The sequence below is a fragment of the Python bivittatus genome, unplaced genomic scaffold, assembly GCF_059951505.1.
Source record: "Python bivittatus isolate LINGU-HERP-01145 unplaced genomic scaffold, Pbiv_v1 ctg000070_np1212, whole genome shotgun sequence".
In the NCBI taxonomy this organism is placed as follows: domain Eukaryota; kingdom Metazoa; phylum Chordata; class Lepidosauria; order Squamata; family Pythonidae; genus Python; species Python bivittatus.
The window spans coordinates 12,099,039-12,115,349 of record NW_028277034.1 but is presented as its reverse complement, the minus strand read 5'-3'; the positions used below and the strand labels follow the sequence as shown (position 1 = coordinate 12,115,349).

General features: G+C 33.3%; 1 protein-coding gene across 2 annotated transcripts; it reads left to right on the top strand.

Moving 5' to 3' along the window:
* Positions 1 to 5: 5 nt before the first annotated feature.
* Positions 6 to 15,752, top strand: CEP44 (centrosomal protein 44). Of its 2 annotated transcripts, none has more exons than XM_025169085.2 (11): positions 6 to 135; positions 2,156 to 2,286; positions 3,629 to 3,776; positions 4,194 to 4,340; positions 5,001 to 5,108; positions 6,283 to 6,435; positions 8,114 to 8,323; positions 9,608 to 9,683; positions 10,530 to 10,654; positions 10,781 to 10,818; positions 11,619 to 15,752. In XM_025169085.2, exons 2-11 carry the CDS (start codon positions 2,198 to 2,200, stop codon positions 11,719 to 11,721), a joined length of 1,197 nt encoding a protein of 398 aa, XP_025024853.1. In that variant the 5' UTR covers positions 6 to 135; positions 2,156 to 2,197; the 3' UTR covers positions 11,722 to 15,752. The 2 variants fall into 2 exon arrangements, with proteins under 2 accessions (XP_025024853.1, XP_007432133.1); XM_007432071.4 differs by lacking the exon at positions 6 to 135 and adding an exon at positions 146 to 428.
* The last annotated feature ends 559 nt before the right edge of the window (positions 15,753 to 16,311 follow it).

The window sequence follows — 16,311 nt, the reverse complement described above, 5'->3', positions numbered from 1 at the left end:
GACGCATCGGATCTTGCGGCGCGGGGAAGCTACCTTCAGATCCCCTTCGGCATTTTCGATCAGTCGAGCCGAAGCTATCGCGAAGGAATTATTGTTTATCCCTTTTGCGACGCCTCGGGAGGAGCCTTAATTAGGGTGTGTGCGTTTAAAGAGGGGCTTTGAAATAAAGAAGTCGGGAGTCTGTGGGCGCGAAACAAAAACTAGTTTTGGCTTCCCGCGGGAGCGCTTAAACTGCCGCTCAGCGTGGAGGTGAAACCGCAGCCCAGCGCGCGAGGAGAAGGCGGGTCCAGCTTCCCCTAGATCGAAGCGGCCGGGCTGAGCGGCAACGGGGAGAGGCCACCACTAACGGCGCCTTTAAACGTGCTCCCTGGCCAGTCCTTGCGAAGTTCGCCATACAGTTGTCCGGAAGAAGCATCCCAGGTGCAAATGTAAGAGTTGGGCAGGTGAAAAGTGGGCAGCGGGAAGGTTGCTTTCCCCAGTCAAATAAGTGGAAAGCAGTGGATATAATCTTCTTGACCCTCCCGGCCCTCTCTTTCTCATTCCCGTCTAGTGTGCTGCCTTCTTGCGCAGATACTTCCACGAAATTTTGTGGAAACCTGACTATTTGGGGTTTGCTTGCCCTACGTTGGTTGGTCGTTTCTTCCTAAACACGACGCGTGACCACGCAGGGGTTGCCCCTTTCTAAAATAACCAGTGAAAACACTCATCCCAGGAAAATGACATTGACTGCCTGGTTTTCCTGGTAGATAACTGTCAGGACTTGGAGTGGGGGAAGGGAGTGAGTGCTCTCCTTACCCATTTGGACTTTGCACTGCATTGATAATAATGTCTACGGGACCAACTGTCAGAATTGGAGCCAACAACACTGATGCATTGGCTCTGCTCTTTCCTAACTGGGTGATTCTGGTAGGGGATGGTGGGGAATGAGAGGGAAGACAGGTTGGCACTTTCTTGTGGGGTGCCCTAGGGCGTAGTCCATTCTCCTGTGTTGTTTAACTCTACATAAATCTGTTGGGAGAATTTGTATGTTGGTTTGGGCTGAGGTACCATCAGTTATCTGATAGTACTCTGTTTCATATCTCCACCCTTGGCCAGGCAGGGGATACAGTGGACCATCTGTCTATTAGCATCAGTATTAACTCTGGATGGGATGGCATTTCCCCTGAAGAAGCAGGCCTGTGACTTGGGAATAACCCTGGATTCATGATTGTGAAAGATGCACTGGTGAAGGCCCTGGCTAGAGCGTCTTTCATCCATCTTTGGCTGATGCAGTAGTTAATGGCCTTAACATGAAGAGGCAGCAAGGATTCACGCCATCATCAACACCTTAAACGGATACTGCCATCCCTTTACATGGGACTGCCTTTGATGACAGCTCAAAGCCACAATTAGTACAGTATTTAAGCAGCCTGCATGCTGGAAGTGAAAACAGCTAAAGTTGTATAATTCCAGTGTTGGAGGCACTGAAGTGGTTCCTAATAGGCTTCTGAGTGCAATTCAAGGTGGTGCTTTAAATTTTTAAAGCCTTACATGGCTTGACTTCAGAACTGCCTTCTCTAGGTAGAACTACTCTGTCTGATTTGGTGGTTCTATGTGGGAAAGTTTGTGAAGTAAAGTTGTGAGATAAATGGGGGTCTGAAAAAAATTCTGTAATGTCCCACACCTCATGGAACAACCTTTTCCAGAATTTTGGATTGTACCCACCTAACCATTGTATAGAAAAGCACTGAAGACAGATCTCTTCCTCAGGGTATTTGGACCCTAATGCATTTTAAAATTAATTTTTATAGTATTGTACAGTTTAATAACTAGTTCTATTCCCAAGGTTTGGGTTTAAGTCAAATTTGTATGTAAGCCAGAACAGTATTATTGTATAATACTGTATAAGTCGTATTGTGTAACTTGAACAATTGCATATTTAACTCAAATCATTGTGTATTTAACTTGAATTTTGCTACAGTAGGCTCTGTTCTTAACTATGGGTCGTCCTTAAACCGGGCATTCTTAACCTGGGGACTACCTGTATTGTTATTTTGCTTATGTTGATTTTCTGAATGTTTTGTATTGAGGGTCAGTTGAACCTGACAGTATATTCATTTAATAAATAAATAAAGTTTGTATGTATAATACAAAATTAAATTATTCTGCTTTCTAGGCCACAGTGAACATGCATTATAATTAAAAGAATAATTACAGCATGGCTACAGGAGACTTAAAAGGAAACTTGTGTAAGATGGAACAAAGACTTCGGCTTATAAATTATCCTACAGATGTGGATTATACAGGGTAAGTGGAAGTAATATAGTCGCTAATAATTAGTACAGTCATGGCTTATTAGCGAATGTACCTACTGGCTTTTCCTGCTCAGCAAATGATCAATCTATTCTTTGTTTTTAAATTGTGTATTATCTGAATGTAGTAAAGTAGTTTCTTCTGATTAAATCAAACCAGAATGGGAACCTATGATTTGCTTCAGGTTTTCCTCGCTGACAGTTTATGTGGCATTGATCTAAAAATAAACGATGGATAAGTGGTTTGCTTTATCGCTCTTGGGACAGGGAAAGGAGCCTTTGGATGCATTCATTGTTAAATGATAGATGATTATATCATCTGTATTACTCTTTGTTTTACTTGGTTTCCAGACAGCCTAATTTAATGGTAACTTTCTGCAGTTGTCACTGATATTTTCTCCTCCACTATCCACACCCAGATTAGCTCCAGAAGAAATTACCAACTTTCTAGTACAGATTTTGAGGGTGTGCATAAGAAAAAAGGAATCTGTATTATTTTAACATAAATAATTTTACCATTAGACAATTTTTCTGTCTGCTCAGGTAGCCCATAATTAGAAAATTAAATCAGAAATAAACAACTATTGAGAAATAAAAGCAATCTGTTAAAGTCAGTATTGAGTAGGGAACAGAGTTGGACTTTGGCAGTGCCCTTTGATCTCTGTGTTCTTGTTTGAAAGTGAAAAGAATGTTCTACAGTTCTACCATATTTGTCATCCTAAACTATTCCCTTTATTTATAAATAAATCATAATGAAATAAACAAGATAATTTGTTTCCATGCTATAGCATTTTTGTTTTCATGAAGTATTTATCTAGGGTCACGCTAGATGATTTTAAACTGGTGATTGTTATTTTTTAAAATGATTCCTACACTTTAGTCATAACCTTAACCTTCAATGAAATGCAAAATATAATATTTAAAATAGTCTACAGTATATATCAAGTGTGTATTGGTTTGTTGTTGCAACATCTAGACAGATAAAAACCAGTTTTTGCAGCCTGTATAATGTATTCCCTAGGTAGCGAATGTTTTGTCTAAAGTGAGGAAATAAATCTAAATCATCTTTTGGGAAAAGCTTGAGAAAACAACCCTGTTTCAATTTTTGTTGTTTTTACATGTTGAACAGTAATAATACAGTGTCTCCCAAAAATGCAAACTAATGACTCTGGAAACATAATTTAATTATAAAATACTCCTAATTAAATGTAATGATGGTCTGCTACTATGATAGTGTTTCAGAAGTATATAAATAAAGCTACTGTAGTGCGGGGGGGGGGGATCTAAAGGTTTTGAATTATCAGTAATTTCTTATTTAGTTTTTCCCACCATTACAGGTTGGCAAAGGGTGATCCATCTGTGTTTTTGCCAATCATCAGTTACTGTTTCACATCGTTCTCAACATATATTACAGAACTTGTAATGGAATCAGGGGTGGAACTTACAGCAAAGAATGATTCACGTTTTGTTGATGCCATATATAAGGTATATATATCTTAAATATGCTAATGTGGCAATTTACCATTAATAGTAATGAAAAAATAAAAGTGTCATTGTACCTTGAAATTTAAACATTGATTTAACTTTTAGTGCATTATGGCATAGTATTCTATAAGACTTCTGAATTTCTTATATTGTGACTATATGCAGTCCACACCTCTATGGAGAAGATGCCTGTTTTCACAAAGAGTGACCCTAAAATAATAGCTTATTTATCCTTTATGTATAATGAAAAGTGTTCATTTTTTGTTTAGAGAAAGTGAGGGATGGAGCCCTCAAGGCCTTTGGAGTTGGGGCAGCTTTTAAAAGTTTTATGGGCAGGAGCTTCCCCACCCCTACTACAACTAAGCAGACCTATAAGTATTATGAAAAAAAATTCCTTTTTTAATCTGTTCTCTGCAGCTTCTTCGTGATCAATTTCAGTATAAACCAGTCTTGTCAAAACAGCAATTCCTTCAACATGGCTTTGCAGAAAGAAAAATACAGATTGTTTGTGATATTATTAGTTACATTTATAAAAGGCACAAAGAATTCAGTAACATTAATAAGGTACTGAAAGTTAATTTTGTTAGCATTTTTGAGGAAAAAAAGACAGTAATTAACATTAAGAAATGTTTAATGTTTAGGAACCCCCATGTTTTTTATTTATTAATGTTTGTTTTTATTAATAAAATCCTTGTCTATCTATTAGTTGATATGTCACTTACTAAGCACTATATAATTTGGGCTTTTTTCCTTCTGATGTTGGAACAATACCATATCTATTTTTTTTAATTCCTCCTTTCATTTAATTTCTTCTCTCTCCTACATCCTTCTTGTAGTTAAAATTGTAATGATATTATTAGGACTTTAAATTAGTTGTAAATTTGCTCAAATTGGTCAAATTTAACACTTGAAAGGTTTGTTGTACAAATAGCTTTGGGCTTATATGTGAAGGTTTCCACTTGTGCTTGTAGGCTCTCCAAAAACTGCCCACCCCAAAATTGTCAGAATATCTCATTATTTTCCAGAACAGTTTTTGGAGAGAGAGATCCCTTTCTCCCCATGGTATTTGCTGATCACTGCTATTCCATTAGTGTATCAATATGATTAGATATAACCATATGGTCCATCTTGTACTTTAAGATGAGGATGTAATAAACATATTCTGTGTTGCATAAAACGCAGTTCTTAGCCCAACACTGGATATTGGTTTTCTATGTCTTACAGGTAAAATCCCAAACAGAAAAAAGAAGCCATTCGGTTAAATCTCTAGCCCATGCAAGTTTTCCTAATCAGCCTGATACTGTAGCTATCAGTACTGTGGATTTGCAGCAGGTAGGAACATTCAACATTCTTTAAGATAACAATTAAGTATTTTTTAAAAAAATGAGACATGTCATTTTTAAATATTTATCCTACTGGATACTTTGGTGTTCACAGATCCTGTTTTTTATCTGTTTTCAGCATCAATAGCTTACTTGTTAAGAATAATGTCTGGGAGAATGTGAACTGCATTATGCTATCTTACTGAACTGATCACATAACCTCTTTTTTAACTTTCCCTCCTCATACTGTAGGATGATTCTCAAATCTTCACATAGGTCTGTTCTATGTTACATCTTGATTTGTTTAATAAGTATGTTTAAGGAGTCCTTCATTATGCCATTGACTATCATTAAGGAGTCAATGATTGAGGGGACAGAATGGTGTATTGATCTTTCTTTTCTTTCCAAACCAGAATCTGGCAGTTCTGTCATCCCATCTCTCATACAAACAATTTGCAAATGGAGTCCTTCTCGCTGAATTCATAGCATTCATACAAAGACTGCTGCCTAAGGACTATTTACTGACATTTCTATGCTACTCTACTCTGAGTAGTATGCAGCAGAAACAGATTAAAAGCAATAGAATGTAAATCATAATTAAAAACAACAGAAGGTAAATCATAATGGCACAATCCAATGGGGCAGACCCCAAATTCAACATCCCCCAGATGCTCTTTGTTAGATTACAATTGATATTTTTTAAATGGCTTCTTTCTCTGATTATTATATTGTTGGCTGCCTTTCAAATCTTGAATATGAGCAGCATAAGCAATTTGGCTGTAGTGGATTTCTCAATTATGAATGAGTTGTTTTAAAAAAAAGAAAAAATCAATTTCCTAAAGAAAGCTTATTAAGAAATTTTATTTCTTTTATATCCATCACTAAGCATATACGTTGGTGAAACTGTATTTATGAATCTGAAACTTAAACTGGTTCTCACAATTATTAAAATGGGGCTGATGTTGAATCAAAAGGAGGAAATAGCCTACCTTGTCCTTTAGGCTTGAGATTACCAATATTAAGGAAAGCAGGTAGGATTTTGTTTTTGAATGTCAGTGATTTATTTGAATTGCTTATATATAAGTATATTCCACAGATGCTTTAAATCAAAGTGCTTTGTAATTTAATCAGTGATTTAATACATCCTTTGCTATTACTTTGGATGGGGTCTTTTACATGTTAAGAAACCTCAGGTACAACGTCATAAAAGTGTAATTAACATGCATATCCCTGAAGATTTTGTCAGTGACACACTGAAGGAAGTGAAAGATTGCGTTGTCAATAACGTTCAAGTTTTGGACAGTGGCGGTGATGCCTTGGATAATATAGATGACCCGGTAAGATCATTCTCATTTTCTTAGCCCACTTCCTGCTTGTTAAAGTGACATTAAAAACCACTGTTTGTAGCAGTACTAGGAGACAAATCATACTTGAATAAATGTTAATGTGAATAAAGCTGTTTAGATTAAATAGCTTTTGCAGTATTATATTTCACTGAACAGATTATATATGTCTAACAAATAAATATAAAGAATTACTTCTAGACTTCTACAAGTGTTTCTGCTTTGACAAGGCAATCTTATGGTGCAGGAAGGAATGAAATGTGACAAAGTTCATCCCTTTTCCCCTCAGTCCACTTTTGTCCTGTGGAAATCCAACTGCACTCAAATCCATCTCAGCCATGAGATCAATGAAAAGATAATACTTTTCTAGAATTGATGAAATGACTTTCAGGTAATCCCATGTGAGGCATTGATTATGTGTGAATGTTTTGCTAACGATCCTGCTAGCTTCTACAGAACAGATATGAAACCAAATCTGAACAGGCAACAGATATATCTTATTTATTGTTCATGTTCAATGGAGCATAATACTTGCAACCTCATAGACAAGAGTTTATAACCTTCCTCCCTATTTAAATTATTTCAAAATTTATGATTTATATTGTCTCCTGAAAGGAAAATATCCATTACAGTACATCACACTGAAATACTGATATTCTGTGTTCTGTTTTGTGATTTGATCCTTAGGACTGATGTTCAGGCAAACCTGTCTTTATGTTTTAAAGAGTAATATTTCTTTCATTTTCCTTAATTCTGCATTCTATGGAACATCTACTGCATTTGTTATTGTCTCTACACTGGCAACTTATTTTACACACTTTATCAGTTCTTAGTTTATCCTTCACAGAGGTAGTAGGTGTTCCATCTTGCTTACCATTCCAAGGCTTATTCCTGTACTTTTCTTGTCTAGATCTTTCCTATCCAGCCTTTCAGATATGTGGAAGGTTTGTATTTTTATACTCCTGGTTCTGATTCTTTGCTTGCTCTAAATTTATTTTTTATAGTGCATACATTATTTTGAAGGACAGTGTGCAGATGTTGAATTTCTTTTTTTTACTAGTTGCATCAGGGTTTTTTGTTGTTGTTGTTGTTGTTGTTGCATACTCTGTTCCTTTGCAATCTAATAGCTGATCTCTTGTTTGTGATGATGTGATGCTGCATTGGGATAATGTATCATGTACCTTTTTTTTGATAAACTTCTGATGCACTTTGTAAAATGAATGTTGATCATTATCTTGCTTAAGTAGAAGTTTCTATAATTTCAACTGATACCACATCTGACAGGAGATGCTTTATCAGTTGGATTAAACTGAATCCAATAATATAATGGAAAATCCTATAAAAACATTTCTATGCCTTTTATAGAAGAAAAATTTTAAAAAATACCTTTATAAAAAATAACTATATAAAATATTGTATTGATTGCTTTACAAATTAATCAGATGAAGGGAGTTATATGCGATTATTAGAAGTTATGCCAGTGTTCTTGTCCTTACTTATAGATTTCTATGGTGCAAATGTTAGTGCTAGTGCACAGGGTTCTAATTTATGGGCCAGCACCATGGATCTGCTTTCTGGTTTCACATGGAGGCCTCTTTATATATTTAAGGTAATTAATAAAAGTCTAAATCTGTGCTATGACTACAGTGAATGAAAACTATGTTATTTCCAGGTTGTAAAGAAGGAAAATGAAGTAGAAGTATTAAAGAGTCAACTTGCTGAACTACAGCAAAAGTTTCATACACTGAACAGTGTGGAAGAGAAGTTAGAAACTTTGGAGAAGAAACTGCAAGGGAAAGTTGTTATAGAAGAGAATGAGTGGAATAATCTTTTGAGTCGTGTCCTCCTCCTTGAAACGCGGCTGTTGCTTCATTCCAAAACAGTGTGTTTTATTATCTACTTTTCTCTCTAATAAAAATTAGAAGTGCAAAATGTTTAATATTACATTTTAACTTTTAGAGGTTATCTGGCTTAATTTACTAATCCGGATAGCACAAACCGTTCCTATTTTACACTGTCATGATGTTATCAAAACTAAAGAAGGTATTTTCTTTTCCAAAGAAACCCTTCTAAAATATTACTTTTTCATTTATAATGGAAAGCCTATAGAAACTACTGAAAATAATAATTCTGTTCCAACTGCTGTCACTATCTGTACATTTACTATTAATGCATATTAATGAAAATAATTGTTAATGGGTGAAATACTGTTTTGTTTACTATTTAACAGTTTTCTGTATTATTTGAAATTTCTTTCTCCATTTTAAGTAATTTATTTGATTTTCAACAAGTTTAAAATACTGTGTTAAAATGACATGCAGTTTTCTCTTATCAAAACATTATTTTAAAATTGCAAATTTGAACCAGAGAATGTATAACAAGAGGCATTATTTACATGTTCAATGTAGGAACATTGTTGTTTTTCTTAGTGTTTGTTCTGCATGGTTTCAGGGTCTGCTTGTTTTTGCAGGGATGTTTTGCTTATCAGCTGGCTTGTCACAGAGTCTGATGCTGATTAGAGAAGGAGTGACTTTCAGCTGGCTTCTGTGTCTAAGGGAGGATTAAAAACTGAGTTTCCTGTTCCTGCTCTAGCACCTTAACCATTATACCACACTGGCTGTCTTAATGTATGAAAGTACATTTGGGGATTTAACATGTCTTTTTTTATGCAAGGATTTTGCATTTGGACAAAAAAAAAAAAACCCCGACAACTGTTTTTTACATAGAAGAAAGCTTCCCTTAGTAACAGCATAGCACTGGATCTAGTCCATGAATTTTATTCTATATAATGTCAATGGTATAGGACTGGAATTCTGATAATGAGATATAAACAGCAAGCTATGAAGCTGTTACTACAGTATTTTTGATGTATTCCCATTTGAAACATCTGCAAAAATAGCCCCTTATCTCAGGTTAAATAGTGCTTCAATTCAGGGTTTGGAGATTATGCAAAACATAGTTTGCCAGTTCATGTGCTGTGATACTGTAACTGGAGTAAAATAGGAAGATAGGATTTATATACCTGAGTCTGTGACTTCCTGAATTATAGATAATTTTTTATCATACTATAGCTTAGTTACTGCAGAAGTAGAGCAAGAAACCTCAAAATAGTTATCTCACTGAACAGTTCATGAGTTATTAGTGATAAAATATCTTATAATTTCAGGCTGACATTTCTGTAGAATTTAATAATATGAGGGAAGAAGATACTTCTAGCAGAAATATGACTCCAGTTTCATCTGGTAAGTACTTGATGCAATTTTCCTCTGTCTTTTTAATTTTGCTAAAATGCTGTCCATTTAAATTTGCTATATTACACTGAAATGTAGTCAATCTAAATTTTATTCACTATATCATATAGTCATTTTTTAATGCTTATTGTTATATGTGTTTTTCCACTCTTCTTCGTTGTAGGTAACAACATAAGATTGTAAGCAACATATCTAAAATTTAAATGGAAAGTTGTCTCCTATCTTAGATTTTAGTTATTTCAATGTTTTTTAATAAGATTTTCAGGAAGAAAAATAAAAGTCAGTTGCTGACAAGTACATTCTGTTGCAATTTGTTTGTGTGTCTGTCTGAATGGCTGTTTTTTTAAAAAATAGCTAGCCAAAAAGTCTGAATCGGAAACACATGTAATCTATGTCTGTCTCTGTGGCTTCAATGGTGTTGCTTAGTATTCATACTGAAAAAAAATAAAACTTGATTTCTTCTATTCTCTAAAGGATTATATTTTGATGGTAAGCTACAGAATTGCCTACCTATAAATTAATTCTAGTATGTGGAAGTTGGAAAACTTTTAGAATATAATAAAGTACAGATGTTGTCTCTAAGCTCCGAGATCCATCAGCAAGTTGCATATAATATGTTTTCTCCCTTTAGACTAAATTAATTAACATGTTCTCAATATAAAAAGGTTGGCATTTCCATAGAGAGTTGTGCTGTTGTTGTTTAAAAACAACTTGTGGTTACCTCAAACGCTTTCTAACACAGAGAAATTTCAAATTCACATCTCATAAACTGGATGTCTTTGAACTCTGAAGAAAAGATTTATACTGGGAATGATTGTAATGTGTGTTTATTCACAGATAAAGAGAAGGTAGAATTGCCAGAGAGTCTTCATCAGTCATCTGGATATAGTTCACTGTTATCTGCAGACCCATCTCCCAAAGCCATGGCCGTTAATGATAATGGTGTGTTGGAAGTTTCAAAAGTAAGTTAAAACTGGTATATATAAATTATATATTTTGTCAGAGCTATATAATAAACATGTTTGTGATTTTACTTGTCTTTGGTAAAGTAAGTGTACAAAGTTAAAACTCTTACTTTTAAATTGTAGGAAACAACAATACAAAAAATGGAAAGAATAAACAAAATGTAAGTAAGAGGGTTCTGTACAGATTTATTTTTTAGCAAACAGGATTTGAAATACAAATACAGAGTAAACAATTTAACGGACCTTGGTTAAACCAATATCAGATGAAATGAACAGAATCTTTCCAAAGCAGACATAAAATTCTATTCTATTTGCCATTTTACATATGCATAAACGCATAAAATATGCACAAACAAAAGCTCATTTCAATTTCACATGTGCACACTATTCAGACTTAGTGGACATTCTACTTTAACTGATACTCCTTTTTCCCATTAGTCCATTAAATCATGAGTTTATTGTCCATGTGTTTTCCATACTCCCATATGAGGTAGAATTTCCTTAAAATTGTACTAGACAATAAACCAAACTATAGTTCTGTATTTTGTCAGATGAAACACTTTTTATTTCTGGAAGACAATATGAGATGCTTTAATAATAAAGTTTAAAGTACTTATTTATTAAACTTTTTTTTATTAGCAGTGCTTTACTGAAAAAAAAATAATATTGGATTAAGTAGCAAACTGGTTTGAAAAAAGTGATATTTGATTGGAAAGTCTGCGTGGTTTTTTTTTAACAGCATAATTTTCAATGTCCTACTGACAAATATTTAAAGTATTAATTTGTAAAATTAAAAACTTGTTTCATGTATTGCAATATGTCTGTTCAACCATGTTTCTATGAAGTTATTTAAATTTATTGATTTTTAATATAGATACAAAATTGCTCCTGATTTTATCTTAATATTTTGGAAGAGACCAAAGACATTTAACTTAGTTTACATATTTTATAATGTTTTAAGGATTGAAGAAACTTCTGAGTTGTTGAAGACTTCACGTAACACCTCTTCAGAGTATTCTACTCCATTCAGCCAGATAACTGAAACTAATTATGTATGTCCATAAACTTAAACAAAAAAAACTCTTTGGATCCTTTTTTATTGTTTGGGACTGAAGTTATTTAAACTATTCCTTTTTATAAATATATATTTTTGTATATATGTGTGCCATTGATATAAGTATCATTTAATTATATCTAACCTCAGTATATGGTGACATTATTACTGTACTCACAGCCTATTTATGTAACAAAGTTTGCTAGCTAGTTAAACAAATACATTTTTAAAGAACAGGCTCAATGACCTTTTTTTTTATCCTGTTGGAAATACTGCAGCTGGGACTTGCATATTGTACCTAAGGGAAATATGTATCTGCCAACTTGACATCAGTAAAGCGTGCAAGTGTTTTACACATATTGTATACATACTGTTTTTAACATATCTTAAATACATACAGATATACTTTAATATTCATTCATGGTCAGAATAGCAGTGCATTTCAGCTTTCAGTGACTCTGAAACTGAAAGGCTATTTTGATAAATAAGTTATTCAAATACATAAATAAGGTCTAGAGATTTTGACTAGCAAATGTGTTGAACTTTTTAGTGCTAGATAACCTGGCACATTTTAAGAACAGCAGCACATATGGAGGCCATCAAGTCAGTATATAAAGATACACAACACTTTTATGATTTGAAACCATATAAAATGACTCTTTGGAGATTAAAATTGATGTAAAACATCCATAAAAATGATTTATTTGGGTGTGAAGCAGGAATTGAGGAGAAGAGAAAAACTTCTTTAAATTGTTCCATACTTACCTGTTACATTGGGAAGTTTTTAATTATAATATATTAATCTTACTTCCATCAGTTCATATGGAAAGTGGTATTAAAGATCACATTTATCATTGAAGGGTTTTTAATGGTAGGATCTGAAAATGTGAGAAAGTTTCTTTACAGTAATTTTGGGGGACAGGGGAGACATATATCCCCTGTGTCAAACCAACTTGTACAGATTTTGAAAGCTAGCTTATACTGTATCTTAACAGTTTCTTAAAAGGAAGATCTCAAAAGTTAATCATATTCCTAGTTTGTAAAATTAGACCATAATCATAATCCTTCTAACTCAGTATATCTCTGTTTAGCTAACCACAGTATATTAATAGTATAATCCTACTTGAATCTAATATTTTAAGTAATTAATTCAAGTTGCTTTTCACAATACTGGGATATTATTGCCCAACTCAGGAATTGCATCATTATTTTTATTTATGTATTCAACTATGTATAGTTGAATTGCTAATATTCTCTTTATTTCTGTTGGAAGTGGGAGCAAATTGGGGAAGTAAATTTGTTACATGAATTTTTTTTTTCTTTAACAAATTTTCAATTGGTAAGAATCTATGAGCAAACATTCAGATTTGACATCCTGTTTTTTCCTGTTATTTTGTAATATATGTAATAACGTATGCATTTGTGTTTGCTTAAAATAGCACAAAAATATGATGTACCTTCTGAATAACTCTCTTTAGGATCCCTCAAACCCTAAGGTATTGGGGTATTGATGACACAAGGGCCATTTCTTTCCAGGTGAACTGTGACACTCTTTCTTTGAGACTCCACCTACCTGGATAAATTAAGTAGGTGTGGATTAGAGAATTTCCTTGATTCTATAAAATCCTGCAAAATAACCTTTGAAGAAGATCTGTTGGAGCCTTTTGAAAGCTGATATTAACATTTTATATATTATTGCTCCACTATCATTTTAAAATGGCAATAGTGTGTTGGTTATTTATCTACAGTATTTATACTTGGTTCAGTTATGAAAATTTGCTGGACAGTTTACAACTGAAGTGAAATAATTACCTACACAGTTAAATAGTTATAAATAAATTTTATATTGTAAGTCATTTTTTAGAAATCCTATTTGTCTTGAAAATATTTTTAATTATGTGAAATTGATTTAATTATGTGAAGTATGTTTGGCATGCTTGATTGGAGAGTTTATAGCACTAATTTTTCCCCTTCAATTACTATCTGCATAGTTAACACATATAATCATAATTTGGGAGAGTCCCTTCATTTTCAGGCTTTGGTATAATGAGTTAGCATACAAAATTCAAAGTATCTTTTTCTATTTATAATTACATTCTTCAAGTAAAAATATTTCATTGAATTTTGCTTATAAAGAAAATGTATAACAGCATTGCGGTACCACCTTGTGGTCCATGAAAAGTATATGTGAAAAAAACAATAGTTCCTAGGAAGTTTCATGCATCATGTTGCATGCTGTACATATTTTTCTCCTATGGGTTGTGAGAATAATCATAGTTCCGTTCATGTGTTATGAATATGAGGATTAATTAATGAAAAGAGAGAAGATAAAAAGAATGAAGCAAACAAAAAAGCTACTTGTGCATCTCTTAAATACTAAAAAGTACTCATCCTAGATACATGATGTTAACATTTAAATGACATGCACACTCCTGATGGGTTCCTTTTTTTCCCCCCTATGTGTGAGAATAGCAATCTCAACTTGCAGATCCTTTTCCCATCTTGCTCCCACACTTAATCCTTAAAACTCTTCTTTTTTCAGGTCTTTTGTGAATTTGGAAGAACATTTTGGGAGTTACGTATCTAGTAACATTTTCAATTGTAGTAATATTGGGGTTAGGTAATGTTTGTGAAATTTGATTGTTTTATATTTATATATTTATTTGTATGATGTTGTAATTTTATTGTTTGTTTCTGATGTGCTTAGGTGTAACTGCATGCCAAATAAAAGTATTACTACATAGCATTAAATCAGTGTACTTAACATAAGAAAAAAAAGGAAATTGAGCATACAAAATAGCATAACAGTTCACATTTCTGAATAGTCCTCCAAATATTGCTGGTGGTGGTAGCTCATTCAAAAATAAAAAGTCAGGAAAGTTCTTCAGACCATTGTATAATTAAACTGATGGAACATATACTACGTTTGATCTTAGCCAAAAGTCTGAAAATAATTGTACAATTGACAGAGATGTGTTCTTCAAGGACAAGTCTTCTTGTAACTACAAAAAACATAATTTCCATTTCTAATATTTTTCTATTTGCTCAAAACCGTATAATTAAAAACAAAACAAAACACAAGCATTTACAAAATCCAATGAATTGTCCAGCACAACTTAATGTTCCCAAGGTACTTTTAAAAGCATTTTTTCTACATAACATGAACTAATATTACATTTTGAGCACATCTTCTCCAACTAATAATAAAATCTATTTTTTTTCCAATTCGCACGAACCAGTACTTTTGTTGAATTAAATGTAATTCATTAGAATATCAAGTTAATTAGCATTTTAAATTAGTGTAAACTTTCCTAATAGCAGTTCAGCAATAAAATGAGGTTGCTAGATCATCTTTAAGATTCCCCTTTCTTTAAAGTATGAATAAAAATATTCAAACATTAGTGTGCTGTAGATATTTTGCATACTTTCTTCTGGGATAGGGGCCTTTACTATATAGAGAGTAAATGTCAGCTGCAAAAATCTATAGCTCAGCATAAGCTATAAACAAGTGCTAATGTAGATCCTGCCTTCTCATGTAGCTTCAACATCTAGTTATCAAAAATAGTGAATACTGGCTTTCTTGTGATCATATCTAGAATCTATGAGAAAACAGAAAAGAATAAATATGAGTATGTAACTGATTTTACTTAAATGTACTGCTTTCAAATGTATATTAAAGCAGAGAATATCATATTAATGGCAGAATATGAATCTAAGGAATAAGGAAATTAATAATTTTCTGACATTTTTTGATAACACTTTATAACTAAAGTCACAGTCTGGAAAATGTGTTGCTTAAAAAACAATACCAGTATAGCTATAATGCAGTATGTTAACTTCTTATAAATCATCCTGGTAAGAAAGAGGGGATGTGCCAAAAATATAAATACTCCTGCCCTGAATTACACACAAGCCATGAAATAATGTGGTTTTACACAATATGTATATTCATGCCAGTTGGTTTTAAGATGTCTGTATATATTTGTGCTCAGACTGAAAGCATTAATAAATTAGTCACTGCAGTTAGTTGTTTTAAGTCATTTATCAATTTGAAAATGGCTTTAAAAAGAGACTCTAATGGAAATGTATGATTAAATGGTCCAGAGAATGTATGTGAAGTCTCTTTTATAACTGCTCTCCTTTACCCCAAAGCATGAAACTAGTACGATGCAGTAATGACATATGCATACTACTGTCTGTTTTAAACAAATCTGTTAGGAAAACTCTTGCAAATTCAAAGGTTATTTGTTGTATTTGTGTACTACTTTTCATGAAAAATACTATAACATTTTGTATGAACAGATACTTACATATAATGATGGCTAACCTATATACTTATCCCAGTTATACAGCCTTCCCTGTTGTAATTTTCTATATTTGAATTGCAATCACAAATTGAGCATATTAGACAGATCAGCCTTTCCCTCCAAATGTGTTGAGACTTCAGCTACCCAACTGAGCCAGATGCATTCTGAGAATCCTACCAGTTACTGTCCCAACACATTTGGAGAATGCCAAAATGAAACGGCTGATTTGTATAATCTGTCAAGCCTATAATTAAAGCTGAGGTGTTGAAATAAGATGGTTGCCATCATGGGAG